The 13532-nt window shown below is 57.7% G+C and overlaps 2 protein-coding genes across 5 annotated transcripts; one reads left to right on the top strand and one right to left on the bottom strand.

Annotated features, from left to right (window-relative positions):
* The first annotated feature begins 719 nt into the window (after positions 1–719).
* Ptk6 (protein tyrosine kinase 6) lies at positions 720–10877 on the top strand. Of its 4 annotated transcripts, none has more exons than XM_058575515.1 (9): positions 728–1042; positions 2834–2955; positions 3474–3634; positions 3992–4145; positions 4638–4799; positions 5898–6079; positions 6402–6555; positions 6895–7063; positions 9823–10877. In XM_058575515.1, exons 1-9 carry the CDS (start codon positions 813–815, stop codon positions 9830–9832), a joined length of 1344 nt encoding a protein of 447 aa, XP_058431498.1. In that variant the 5' UTR covers positions 728–812; the 3' UTR covers positions 9833–10877. The 4 variants fall into 4 exon arrangements, 3 of the variants coding, with proteins under 3 accessions (XP_058431499.1, XP_058431498.1, XP_046289812.1); XR_009225814.1 differs by having other exon boundaries at positions 729–1042; positions 6895–9956; positions 10611–10876; XM_046433856.2 differs by having other exon boundaries at positions 729–1042; positions 6895–10877.
* Positions 10878–11795: 918 nt separating this feature from the next.
* Positions 11796–12984, bottom strand: Ppdpf (pancreatic progenitor cell differentiation and proliferation factor). Its single transcript, XM_046433857.2, has 5 exons — positions 12834–12984; positions 12562–12640; positions 12390–12467; positions 12204–12300; positions 11796–12128 (listed from the first exon to the last, which is right to left on the bottom strand). The coding sequence occupies exons 2-5, from the start codon at positions 12614–12616 to the stop codon at positions 12014–12016; spliced, it is 345 nt and encodes a 114-aa protein (XP_046289813.1). The 5' UTR covers positions 12617–12640; positions 12834–12984; the 3' UTR covers positions 11796–12013.
* Between the last annotated feature and the right edge of the window lie 548 nt (positions 12985–13532).

Genomic DNA, 13532 nt, shown 5'->3' with positions numbered 1-13532 from the left:
AGGGTTCCCTGGCAGTGAGGTGCTTCAGGCCGCAGCTCATGGTCTTTGGACGCCCCCATGTGTCCTTGCCGGGAAGGGCACAGTGCCTGCTTCCTCGGCTCCTGGTCCCTTGGCCCCTCATGTCCCCGTCCCCTGTTGGTCTCCCAGCTGCCTGAGCCCTGGCCCAGCCTTCCTTTCCAGGGTGGCTCCCCAGGATGGATTCTCTGAGTGTCCTCACAGGGCGGGCCAGAGCTGCCGGCACCCCCACTGGCTGTATGGACACCCAGGCCCTGGCATGCTGCCCTTGGCCCACAAGCCTCACCCCTGGGCCCCTCCCCGCCGGCGGCCTCTTCCTTGAGTCCACCTCAGTCCCCTCTTGCTCCCTCCCAAGGGTGACCCTGACTGTGGGGGCTGCCCACGGAGGTGCCCCCTGCAGCTCCCTGCGTTAGTCTGTGGTGAAGAGGCCCCTGGCCACCTCCAGCGATCTGCCCACCTCCAGCGATCTGCCCACAGCCCTCACTGATGCCTTCTCTGGCCCCCTCCTACTGCCCCTGGGACCCAGGACTCACCCCCAAAGGTCCCTGGCTCTGCTGACACCTGCATGAGATGTCCTGGTCCATGGGCGGCTCCGCCTCCCTCCCATGTGGCTGCTGGGCCGGCAGGTGGGCGTGTGAGACTGGTGGGGCTCCAGGGTGGAGCCCGGGATAGGCCAGCCCCAGTGGGTGCGGGTGCGGCTGGCCTGTCTGGTGATGAGGAAGTGAGTGGGGTTGGCCTGTCAGGGACAGCTTTCTGCCCTTCCCAGCTCACAGCCCTGTCCTGCTACTGTGCCTGCCATGGTGTCCCGGGACCAGGTCCACCTAGGCCCCAAGTATGTGGGCCTCTGGGACTTTGAGGCACGGACAGATGAGGAGCTGAGCTTCCGGCAGGGGGACATCTTCCACGTGACCAGGAAGGAGGAGCAGTGGTGGTGGGCCACCCTGCTGGACTCTGCAGGTGCGGCCCTTGCTGAGGGCTATGTGCCCTGCAACTACCTGGCAGAGAAGGAGGCCGGGGAGTCTGAGCCGTGAGTGTCCCTGGGCTGCGAGGGCTTGTGGCAGGGCAGGAGCTGTGTGCAAGAGTGGGCAGGGGCACTGGGGGCCTGGGGAAACTGGGAGTGTGGAAGACCCTGGCTCTGTCCTTCCTGCAGCCCATCATGGGCCGTGCATCCAGATGGGCCTGGTCTCTGGACCCTCCTGTCCTGGCACTTGAGAGAGCTGGGGGTGTGTGGCTCTGTGACATTTGGAGACCACGCTTCCCTAGGACACCCCACAGCCACTCTCTGGTCATGGGAACTGCTCTGCTGGACCTGGAGAGGACAGAAGGGTCCAGAGTGGGCTTTTGGGGGACTGGTAACCAGTGGCAAAGTCTATGAGGGAGTCCAGGGCTCTGGGTGTGAAGTCTGCTCACTTTCCCAACAGCCGGAACCAGACATGCAGCCTAGTTATGGGAGCAGGAAAGCACCTAGGCACACCCATTGGCCTGCCAGGGCCAGGTATGGGAATGCGTCTGTGAGGTGTCCCCTCCCAGCAGCCACGCTGGCTGTCCCTGTTCCCACCACAGTTGGGTGCCCAGGAGGCTTTGATGGATTACAGGGCAGCTGGGGTGGGTATGTCCACAGTACCTGAGGACCGTGGCTTCTGGGGTGCACTGGGGCCCCCTCCCTGAGCAGGGCCAGGCCAGAAGTCTCCACTGGCAGGGCTGATGGGGACATGTGGTCAAACAGAGCCCCCAGCTGGATCCACTCACCTCGGGAAATCACCTTAAAGGCCACTTGGACCTGGTCTTTCCAGCGCCCTTCAAAGACCTCCCTAACAGGACGGGTCCCTGCTGCCTGTGTTTCTGAGAGGCCAACTCTCCTCAGCACCCACATTGAGCACCTACTGCATGCAGAAGATTGGGAGTATGCATAGGGAGATGCAAAGCAGTGCATCGAGCTGCAAGTGGGTCATCTCAGAGGCAGAGGGTGTGAGACGTGAAGGGTTGTAGGGTCCAGGTGGCCAGCACACAGGTTCAGTAGCCCTTAGGCCCAGGACCCAGCACGCATGAGGTGTGCAGAAGAGGCAGGGTGGGCAGAGGGTAAGCACAGAGGAGATAAAGTTTCATAGCAAATGAGGGGTCGACCCCTAGGGGCTCTGGGCCAGGGGTGTCCTCAGGGTGGGCCATGGCTCTTGAGGGAGTCAGTGTCGCCCAGGGAAGGGCAGAGGTCACCTGGGAACTCTGAGGGCCACACCCTGCAGTCCACAGTCCAGGGCTTGTCCATGCCCTCATGCTGAGAACCTGCATGTGCTGTGGGAGGGTGCATGTGAGCAAAGCTACAGCCGTGTCAGTGTGTCTGCTTGTGTGTGCTTATGTGTGCATGAATGTGCAAGTGCATCTGTGCACACGTGAGCTGAGCACACACACACTGTCGCATGTCACGTGTGCACGTGTGTGAGTGCAATGTAAATGTGTGTGGTGCTTCAGTGTACTTGTGCACATGAGTGTGTGTGCTCAAGTGCTGTGTGTGCCTGGGAGCCCTGCTGCTCAGCTGAATTCCTAAGGCTGGGGCTGTGCATCTGTGCCCTAGTCCTGCAGCAGAAGGACCACAAGCCTACTGGGGGTTCTGACCACAGACAGGGCATTGGGGCAGGATGGGGAATGCCTACCCTTCTCCTGCCTGGGTCATTGGTATCCAGAACCAGCTACTGGGGACTGTGTGGGTAGAGACCTCTGCAGGGTCCAGGCAGCATGGGAGGACAGCTTGTTCAGGGCTGGGATACGGGGTGGGTGGGGTTGGGTCAGCTGAGACACAGGCTGTCTCCTCCCTCCCCTGCAGGTGGTTCTTTGGCCAAATCTCCCGCTCAGAGGCCGTGCACCAGCTACAGGCGGAGGGCAACCCCACTGGTGCCTTCCTGATCCGGGTCAGCGGGAAGCTGGGAGCAGACTACGTTCTCTCTGGTACAGCCTTCTTAGCCCTCCACTCGCCTGTGCCTGCTTGCCAGGGCTCCTTGGCTCTAGGCCCTCCTGGCCATACACACCCAGCTGCCCTTCGACTTCGAGGTGTGGGACATCTGGTGCTCACCCAGGCAGCTCCGAGCCTCTCCACCTGCCTCCTTTGGGGCAGAAGCCAGAGTGACTCTCACTGATGGGAGAAAGCTCTCTTGAGGTCCTTTCCTGCTGGCCTTGCCTGTGGCCGTCCACTGTTGGGAGCATTGACCCACAGGTGTCCGGCTCTGCAGGGGTGTGCGGGGAGCAGATTAGCCTCTGCTGGCTCTGGAATCTTAGTGGGGCTGGGAGTGTGGGCAGCCATCATCCAGGCAAAGTTGGGAGGTCATCGTGGGGCAGGGCCCAGCAGGGCCCAAGGAGGGTGAGTGCTGTCCAGCAGCGACCGTTAGACCCTAGGCCCTTGGAGCAGGTAGGGTGGGGAGCATGCAGGGTGGGGACGGGCTGATGGCTTCCTCTGTCCTGCCACCCAGTGCGGGACGCTCAGGTCGTGCGGCACTACAGGATCTGGCGGCGCTCTGGCCGGCTACACTTGAACGAGGCAGTGTCCTTTCCCAGTCTGCCCGAGCTCCTGGACTACCACAAGGCCCAGAGCCTGTCCCATGGCCTGCGGCTGACCGTGCCCTGCTGCAAGGTAGGCCCCTGTACCTCCATGGTGTGGCTGCTCAGGGCCAGGCAAGGTACAGTGCAGAGCACGGGTAGAGTGGGACCAGGAGATGCCCCCCTCTCCTGGTCACTCTTATAACCTGACCCACCAGAGGTCAGCTGAGCTCCTGCTGGGTCCTGGCTCTGGGAAGCCAGGGAAGAAGGGTCACCCTGGCCACTGGCCTCAGGAGAGTCACTGGTGGGGGCAGGAGAGAGACATGGGCATGGGCCACTCAGACTCCTGAGCTGCCCCAAGGTTAAGGATAGACCAAGGCTCTTCCTGAGTGCAAGCCAGTGGCAGGGCCAGTGTCCCCTCCCTTCCTGTGCCTCCTGCCTGTCCCTCCAGCACGAGTCGGAGCCCCTGCCCCACTGGGCCAACTGGGAGAGGCCAAGGGAGGAGTTCACACTCTGCCGGAAGCTGGGCGCTGGCTATTTTGGGGAGGTCTTTGAAGGGCTCTGGAAAGACCAGGTCCGAGTGGCCATTAAGGTGATTTCCCGAGGTGAGTGGATCCAGCTGGGGGCTCTGTTTACCACATGTCCCCATCAGTCCTGCCAATGGAGACTTCTGGCCTGGCCCTGCTCAGGGAGGGGGCCCCAGTGTACCAGCTGGGGGTACCTGCAGCATGCCCGAGGGGTGCCACCTGTGTCCTCACCTGAACACACTGATTACAAAACAGAAGGTTGAATTCTCAAGGTAATGGAAAGCCACTCAAATGCATGACTGGAAATCTGAAAAGGTCCACCTGAAATCTGCCACAGTACGTTTGGACCCCACCCTGAGGAATCAGGGCCTGACCCAGGAGGACCTGGGAGTGTCCAGCTCTGAGGCTCTGGCTCAGGCAGGGAGGGACGGAAGCAGATGGGGCCCCCAAGGCCTGGGGTGCTGGGGCCTGACTATGGAAGTCGGTGTTTCCTGAGCGACCGTGTGGGGGCTGGGCCTCTTGCTGGGAGCCTCTATGAGGGATGTGCCCACCAAGGCTATGCGTCCCCAGACAACCTCCTGCACCAGAACACCTTCCAGCGGGAGATCCAGGCCATGAAGCAGCTGCGGCACAGGCACATCCTGGCGCTGTACGCCGTGGCGTCCCTAGGGGACCCCGTCTACATCATCACGGAGCTCATGCCCAAGGGGAGCCTGCTGCAGCTTCTGCGGGGTGAGTGGGCAGGGTCCTGGGCCCTCTTTTCCCTGCATGAGAGTGACAGCAGGTGAGAAGTGACCCCAGCCAGACACCCAGGGAGCTCTACGACACACATCATTGTTTTCTGGTTTAAGAAACGACCCAGGAGGGGCTGGGACTGTGGCTCAGAGGTAGAGCACTTGCCTAACCCGTGCGAGGCCCTGGGTTCGATCCTCAGCACCACATAAAAATAAATAAAGATATGTGTCCACCTATAAGTAAAAAATAAATATTAAAAACAGAGAAATGACCCAAGATACAACAAATCTACCATGTGCTCCTTGTGAAAGTTTCACTAAGTACAGACAAGAAAAGCCGTGTCAACCGAGGCCATTTCACAGAACACCTGGCACAGCTGGCAGCCCTCACAGAGACCTGCTTCAGTCCCCAGCTCGTCTCTCCTCCTGGACTGTGGTCCCTCCTGCTGGTGTTTCAATGTGCACATGCACTAATGTGCCCCCCATGTACGCATGTGTGCACACCGACCATGCATTCTTACACACATGCACATGGACATGCATGGACATGCCCACACGCTTACACGCGTGCACACCCACAGCCAACGCATCATACACGTGTATGCAAGAGGACGTGCCCACACAGGGACACGCATCTTGCTTTCCCAGGTCGTTGTCAAAAAGCTCCTGTTTCCTTCAACACAAAAGCCAAGCCAAATGCTGGCCACTAAGATGGCCTAACTGGACAATGAGATGGGAGGAGACTCCCCAGGGTACGGTGCCACCCAGCCGTGTGCACCTGGGGTGGATATGTCTAAACGCCACCCAGGCCTGCAATCTTGTAGCCCACATTCTCACGCAGGAAGTGACCACTGCAGGTGGTCTCGGTGGGATCCAGTGTTCTTCAGAAACAGTCTGGAGTGTGGGGAGCCCTGCTCCTCCACCTGGAGGAGCTGCAGGCAGAGCCGGGCTGCCATGGTCTCCGCCTCTGGAAAGGCTGCCCACAGCTACACTGTCAACCAGGCCAGCTGCCCTTGGCTCCAGCTGAGGAGCAGCAGCCTGCAGAGCCTCACAGCTGGCAGGTGAGGACTGACCTTGGCCTCCTGTCGCCCCACAGACTCTGATAAGCAAGCCCTGCCCATCTCGGAGCTGGTGGACCTTGCATCGCAGGTGGCGGAGGGCATGTGCTACTTGGAGTCACAGAACTATGTTCACCGGGACCTGGCCGCCAGGAACATCCTCGTGGGGGAGAACAATATCTGCAAAGTGGGGGATTTTGGGCTGGCCAGGCTCATCAAGGTAGGGCCCTCAGTGGGCAAGGCCCAGGGTAGGGACCTCCTTTCCCATGGGAACCCAGAATGGGCAAGACGAGTTGGTTACCAATGCTGTGACCACAGCTGGCAGGGGTTCTGTCCACACAGCATGGCCTTAAATCAGAGCTTCTCACACCCGGGGTCTGAGTCCTCTGGTCTAGCAGCAGTGGCCACCAGTGGCTCAGACAGTGGTCAACACAGTGTGCTGTTGACTTGCCCACCCAGACCTCGGCTCCTACGCCTGTGTGTGCTGTGGGGAGACGGTGCAGGCAGTCCTCCATGGCCCACCCTACCCTGTCTGATTGCAGGAGGACATCTACCTCTCCCATGACCACAGCATCCCCTACAAGTGGACAGCCCCTGAGGCACTCTCCCTAGGGCATTACTCCATCAAATCTGATGTCTGGTCCTTCGGGGTCCTCCTCCATGAGATCTTCAGCAGGGGTCAGATACCTTACCCAGGTACTGGCCCCAGTGTTCCTGATTGGGCTGCTCCTGAGTGGCCAGCGGGGGTGGCGGGAGGTGCTTCCTTGATAGCCTCATCTGGAACACCACACCTGTACACTGGCTGAGCATTCAGGAATGTCCATCCCTGTGCCTGGGGCCACTTCCTGGAGTCACTGTCCAGGGGGAGGTCGTTAGAGGCAGACTATGCTGGAAAACGTCCAGGACACAGTGGTGGTCATGCTTCAGAGAAGGCTTCTGGGGAGGGGCGGCAGGCCACTGGGTGTGGCTTCCAGGTGGTGGAGGGTGGGCACTGGCCTCCTGGTTCTTCAGCTCCTCTTGTCCCACTGGCAACAGGCATGTCCAACCACGAAGCCTTCCTGAGGGTGGACGCTGGCTACCGCATGCCTTGCCCCCTGGAGTGCCCACCTCCCGTGTACGGGCTGATGTGCTCCTGCTGGAGCAGGGACCCAGAGCAGAGGCCTTGCTTCCAAGCCCTGTGGGAGAGACTCTCTGGCTTCACCAGGTACGAGAACCCACTCTGAGATGCCTTGGGGGCTGCCTGGCCAGGTCCTGGCTGTCCTGGACCTCAACTGAGGAGAAGTGTGGTCCTTTAGTTTACTGACATGATGGTGGGCACAGCAAACACAGCACGTGGGGACTTGCGGAAGCAGCAGAGCAGCTACATGACTCTGACAAGCAGCAGGCTGCAGGCCTGGCCAAATGCCCTCACTGGCCGTCTCCCCAGCCACCAGCCTCCAACGTGGTCCTTTGGCCACAGATGAACATAACCAAGACCTCTCAAGAAAAGCATCCTTTTGCCTTTGAAAGTTTTCTGTGCCATCTCCTCTAAAATCTTAGTCGTCGTCTTAAACACAGACTTCAGGGAAGTAACCATCGACATAAGAAAACTGAGATGAAGTCTAAGAAGTCTTTTCCCCAGAAAAGCAGCACAGAGCTTTATCCAGTCTGGGCAATTGGAACCTCTCATTTTTGACAAAACCACAATTTGGTTAAAAATACGGGTGGAGAAAACCCACCATATTTGTCTCTGGGTCACTGATGGTCTGAAGGGAGAGCCTGGTGCGGCCTCCCAGATGAGTGGCACTGCCCCTCTAAGGGCGTCCCCAGGCTGGTCTATAAAACCCCTGGGGGGAGTTCTACCCAGATTGCTTGGAGAAAGTGAGTGTTCATATAAGTATCCCCAAACTCAGAAACACAGTAAATAATTCTTTTTTTTGTACCAAGGATGGAACCCGGGGGTGCTTAACCACTGAACCACATCCCCCTGCCTTTCTATTTCTTTCGTTAAGTTGCTTAGGGCCTCACTAAGTCGCTGAGTGAGGCTGAGGCTGGCTTTGAAGTTGTGATCTTCCTGTCTCCACTCAGTGGTCAAGTGTCCCTCGGTTCAATCCCCAGTACCCCCCAAAAACAAAGCAACAACAAAAACCCACCGGTCACCCTATACCCAACACCTGGGTGGCTCCCCTGCAGGACACCAGCACACCAGTGACAGGGAGACGCATGCGCTGGGGCTCCCACTTGGTGTTGGGGCCTCAAGAGATATGGGGCACTTGAGTGCAAGGGGTCTGTCTGCAGGTGCAGCAGCTGTACTGAGGACGTGACGTGCTGGGAACTGGCGTCCCTCCAGTGGAGGCTGGCGGGTGTGGTTCATTTACTTCCTGGTTTCCCTGAGAATTTAGGGTTTCTGAGTTTGAAATCATGGTTTATAGTAGTTGAAACCATTAGAAATAACAAGGAAACAATCCTGTATACGACATACACAAGAGAAGTATGATGCTCTTTGATTGGCTGAGAGGTAGCGATCAGCCTGTCCTAAAGCAGAGGGACTGGTTGTCACAGGGGTATTTAAAACATAAAGCATGCATGCAAACAGACCCTCCCCTCCTGTAACCAAAGCTCACTAAGTCAGCCTCAGGGGTGACAGCACGGAGGTGCACTGGAGCTGGCTCTGTGAAAGGCCCTTTGTTATGCCTTGGTGACTGGCCAGGAGACAGGACTTTGCTTAAACACAGCTTCTTGGGCTTCACTGTTTTTTACTAGGTCTTCCATTACTGAAAAGCATCTTCTCATGATCAAAAGGGCCAAGTATGTAAACTTCTAAGTTTGTCTTTAAAAAATCTTTTGTCAATTTGATTAAATCAATTACCAAACCTTTTGGCATGATTGACAACATCTAAAACCAAAGTCTAAATCAAGTCCCTTTGATCTTGAACTTTGACCTTGAGTTTCCAGAATGCCCCCTGGACACAGCCAGAAGTGGAGGTGGTGTACACCAGCAACCCAGGAGGCTGAGACAGGAGGACTGCAAGTTCAGGGGTAGCCTCAGCAACACAGTGAGGCCCTGACTCTGAATAAAATATAAAAAAAGGGCTGGAGATGTTGCTCAGTGGTTAAGCCCCCCCACCCCCCGATTCAATTCCTGGTACCAAAAAATAAATAAATAAAAATAAAAAGGGCTGGGGATGTGGCTCAGTGGTGGAATGCTCTGGTTCAATCCCCAGTGTACAGAGGGGTGAGAAAGTCATCTCAGCTTACACAGGAGAAATTAAGTTCATCAGGCTCATTTGTGCTCCCCAACACAGCCAACCCTTCCCTGGGCTGTATTTACAGTAGTCTGTGCTGCAGTTGGTGCTGATGAGTGCTGCAGAAACCTGCTGTCATGTCAGCATGTTGTTGCCATAGAAATAACCACATTTCCTTGTCAACTGCATAACTGATGTAATCAACTCATCAGATCCTTAATCATGGCTTTCTTAAGTTCCTTCACATTCACCGACATCATAAGGAAAGCATTTGCAATCAGCTACGGTCCAAATACTTCTCCTTCAAGGTCCCACGGAGATTGACAGGTGCTCTGGTACAGGCTTCTGGCAATGTCAGGGGGACAAAGGACCCTGGAGAGAACTGAGGGCTCAAGGCTGCCCCAAGATGAACCCACAAGGATCACCAACCCAGAACAGAATCAACTGGTGACCATTTTTTTTTTTTTTTTTTTTTACGATTTTAGCATTGCTGGTCCCTTACTATAGTTTTCCTGATTTGAGGACCCCGCCTGCAGCAACTTGGGAAACACTTGTGAACAAAGGCAAAATATTTGTGCTTTTTTTCCCTGACCCTTCCAGAAGTCACAAACTATTAGCAAGCATCCCTGCTTTCAGGGCAACATAGCCATCTGTGTGCCAAGGCCCTGCTTTCCCTGGGACAGACACAAATGTGGATGCTGGCTGTTGCCAAACTTGGGCTGTGGTGTCCTTTTTCCAGCTGCAACTAGATACATGGACCTCATGGTCCTTGGGAAGAACTGGCATGGGACCTTGGAGACATGATGGCCTCAGAGTGAAAAAGGATGTTGCTTCCTGCAGGCCTAGAAACTCAGAGATGCATTAGGGAGACTGGTAAGAGGACCCCCCACCACCACCACCACACCCAGGCCACAGGGGCAGGCCCAGGGCTTGGCTTCCTAAAGCAGTAGCATCATGTCCCTGTGTTCTCTTGATACCATTATCCTGACTGCATCCTGAATACTTGTCTCCAGTATATGGCTACCACTCTCCACACCAGCATTTCCAAATTCCAAGATTATAGCTTAGAATCACTAAACATTAAATCTGCCCCTTTCCTGAAGCTCTAGAAACTGTAGCTGGATGACTTGGTAGGGACTTAAATCATGACTCATGTGTGGAACACCTTGGTGACACCCCAGTAGCAGACCAGAAAGCCTCCCAGGTGCCACCTGAAGATGCTGCAGGCCCAAGGAGTAGAATCTCTGGGCTCGACAGGCCTGTGAGCTACTCTTACCACAGCCTCTTCCTTGATCCCCGACCCCATGGGGCATGCACAGAGCCCAGCTGTGGGGAAGCCAGCACCTCCGAGAGGGGACAGACTGTGCGCTCCCACTGGATAATGCTCCCTGCTCTAACCTGTTAGATCTTTGGCTCTTCCCAAGAAGTTCCCACATGGGACTTATGCTGCTTGGAGAAAACTGAGAGGACAGTGGCAGCAGGAGGCCGCAGATCCAGGGGCATCACTCTCTGGTTTTCTCTCCCAAGGTTCTCACAGGGTGGGCGTCTTGTCCTATACTGAGTTGGAACTCAGAGCTTCGGTCCTGAGCACCTGGGATTTCAGATCACCGACACTTGGCCAGCGGTCTTGCAGATATCTCAATCCAAAAAAATGAGTTTGAAATCAAAAGCATTTCAGGTTAAGCTTTTCTGGATGATAACACTCAAGATTACTGTTTCGGGTCTTCATTCTTAAGGATTCCGTATCACATAAAACTTGAACTGTACAACTCTGTATGCTTTTCTCTCGTTAACCTGTCCACTGTTATAGTGTCTCAAGAGGTGAAACTTGGGGTGGGTTTCTACAGCTCCCTCTGAGGGCCTTGTCCAGATGCTGTGGCTAGAAAGACTTACTCCTTGGAATACCCTCCCTCTCCTGGGTCCATCTAGAGTGGGAAGGAGCCCCCACTTGCTCCAGCACTAGCCGCCTGGCCTGGGAGTCTGAATGAAGCTGCATCCACACTACAGGAGCCTGGACTCCTACGGGAAGGCAGGAGGGAGGCTCAGCTATCAGGGACCATAGGCTACTGAACTTCCATGGACTCTTGTAGTTATTTATAGCATAGCGGACAGGAGGGCCTGCTGAGTCCATCCATAGCTCTGTTCCCTACCTGTGGAGGCTCCCTTACCTCTGCTGGCCTTAAGTTACCCTGCCTAGCTCTTCTGTCCACCAACTACACTGAGGCTACCTGTGGAGCCTCTCCACCCCACCCCTCATGCCTGCAGCCCCCAGTCTCAGCCTGTCCTGAGCATTGTCAAGGTTGGGGACAATACCTCTGCAGAAAGCAACCGAGAAGGCCAGCCTCAGTCCTAACTACCCCACACCCTCCCTGGCATTAAGGGATGGCCTTGTCAAACTCTTCCCAAAGGAGTTCTTCATGGGACATCGAGTTTCTCTAGCAGAGGGGTCCCAGACACATAGCCAGGACCCCAACCTCCCACAGTGGCCACAGCAACTGCCCTGAGTTGTCCTTGTCCAGCTCCAGAACTACCTGCCATTCTGAAGCAAGGCATCCCATCTGCTTGGGCCCACTTGTATGGAACATCTCATCAGACCTGAGATGGGGCCTCACTGTGAGGTCCCTGAGAAAGGCCCCCAGGAAGGTCTGGTAAACAGGACCAGCCACTAACAGAGGGACCAGGAGAGACTAAGAAACCTCTCAGACACACCACTGGGGCTGCCCGCTCTTTGGAGTTTATTTTCTGCTTGAGCAAGGCACAGTTATGTGGGTCAGAAAAGCCCACTGAGATTTGGAAAGAAGGGGTCTCTTGCCTGGCGCCTGCCATCTCCATGTGGAAGAACCCAGCTGGTCTCCGCTTGCTGTAGCCCATCTACCCTACCCGCTGGAGTGGGCAGGATTTGACCTAGCACCTTGGAAGCCCCAATCAGGTCAGGACTGAGACCCAGTGCTGGCCTGGCTCGGCTGGTTGACTGGCTGCTGCTTCGTGGTTTCTGGAGTCAGGCCACTGGTGACCAGGCTGGTGGAGGCCTGGGTGGATTCCGAGCTGGGGGAGAGCAGGTATTGTGTCAGAAGCTGACTTTGTTTTTGCTGCCCTCCCACCCCAGGAAGGGGGACTCACTGCTCTGGAGACTCCACCACTGTGGCCATGAACGGAAGAGTGGACTTCCCGAAGAAGAAGCTGGCCCACCAGTGACCTGGGTCGGCCTTGGGGAGACCTGAGAGAAGCAGAGTGGGTGGTGAGCCTGCTCAGGACTGGACCCCTCCCCATGCTCCGCCTGGCTGTGCAGGCTGGACCTGCTCTCACCCGGGTGGTGGGGGATGGCCTCCCCAGGGTACTCGGCACTTCCGCAGGAGCTGTTGCTGGACGCGGAGCCCAGGCGGCCTGGGGAGGGGAAGACAGTCAGCAACAGGGGCCTCGCCGGCAGCACGGGGCAGTGCTGGGCTCGGTCGGCAGGGGTCGGCAAGGGGCTACTTACGCCGGTAGTAGTCGTGGGTGGCCACGAGCGAGCCGCTGGAGGGGATGGCTGCCATGCTTCGCTAGGGGCTGGTGGGGACCTGCACGGGGCGCGGCCCTGGTCACGGCTCCCACGAGCGCTCGCTCGGAGGGCCGTCCTCTACCCGCGCCCAGCGGTGCTTCCGGGCGGCTCCAGCCAGTCCCGGCCGGTGCGAGGCCGGACAAAGGCGCTTTGTGCGCCGCCCAGCTCGCCCCGGCCCAGCACCCGCCCGCCCTCCGCCCACGCGCCCGTACCTCGGAGGCGACCCCTCGCAGCCCCCGGTGCCCGGTCACCGGTGGCGGGGCCTGGGCGCTAGGCCGCGGAGCCCATCGGTAACAGAGGCCGTAGGACGCCGCTCCTCCGTCCAGTCCCGGGCGCGAGGTGCGCACGCGCGGAGCGTTACGGGGCGGGGACTCGTTTGGGCCCCGCCTCCCAAGGCCCCGCCCTGTTAACCCCTTCCCGCCCGCTGCGAGGCCCGATCAGCCCCACCCCGTTAGGCTCCACCCCGAGACCCCACCCAGCCTGTTTGGCTCCGCCCCGGGCTCGCCTGCTTTAGCTGGACTCCAGTCTGCCTGAGGCCGTCGGGGGCGCGTCCAGGCCTGGCCTGGGACTGGAGTGGTTAAAGGACAGGCCCTGCCCCAGTACTAGGACTGGTCTCTGCCCCCACTCTCGCCAGGGAAAGAGAGGGCATTTGCCCATGCATGTCCCTGATGCTGCATCTCTCTCCCCAGCTGTGCCCACTGCGTGGTGCCCAAAGGTGCTTCAAGTCCTCCAGCTCGACCCTTCTGGGGCCGCCTGTGTGAAGCTGGGGAGCCTGCTGTGTCCCTCACTGCTTTAGAGCCTGCGGCCCAACCCGTTCCCCAGACCCCGTCTGCATCCAGCCGCCCATGGGGCCGGGTGGCAGTAGGGCAGTGGGGCAGTGGGGCAGCAGGGTAGGAAGTGGAGGGCACGGA

This window comes from Marmota monax, unplaced genomic scaffold (genome assembly GCF_021218885.2).
Source record: "Marmota monax isolate L192 unplaced genomic scaffold, Marmota_monax_Labrador192_F-V1.1 WCK01_AAM20220418_F8-fsc00014, whole genome shotgun sequence".
Taxonomy (NCBI): Eukaryota; Metazoa; Chordata; class Mammalia; order Rodentia; family Sciuridae; genus Marmota; species Marmota monax.
Note: the sequence above shows the minus strand (reverse complement) of the source record. Positions and strands in the feature narration are given on the sequence as shown.

What these genes read in the sequence shown, in the direction of transcription:
- Ppdpf (XM_046433857.2), bottom strand. Translation starts at nt 12,616, where the DNA reads ATGGCAGCCATCCCCTCCAGCGGCTCGCTCGTGGCCACCCACGACTAC. An exon ending in CACCCACGACTACTACCGGC is followed by an intron (nt 12,468 to 12,561) that starts GTAAGTAGCCCC and finishes TCCCCTCCCCAG; the next exon opens with GCCGCCTGGGCTCCGCGTCC. An exon ending in GGCCATCCCCCACCACCCGG is followed by an intron (nt 12,301 to 12,389) that starts GTGAGAGCAGGT and finishes TGCTTCTCTCAG; the next exon opens with GTCTCCCCAAGGCCGACCCA.
- Ptk6 (XM_046433856.2), top strand. Translation starts at nt 813, where the DNA reads ATGGTGTCCCGGGACCAGGTCCACCTAGGCCCCAAGTATGTGGGCCTC. An exon ending in GAGGCCGGGGAGTCTGAGCC is followed by an intron (nt 1,043 to 2,833) that starts GTGAGTGTCCCT and finishes CCTCCCCTGCAG; the next exon opens with GTGGTTCTTTGGCCAAATCT. An exon ending in AGCAGACTACGTTCTCTCTG is followed by an intron (nt 2,956 to 3,473) that starts GTACAGCCTTCT and finishes CCTGCCACCCAG; the next exon opens with TGCGGGACGCTCAGGTCGTG.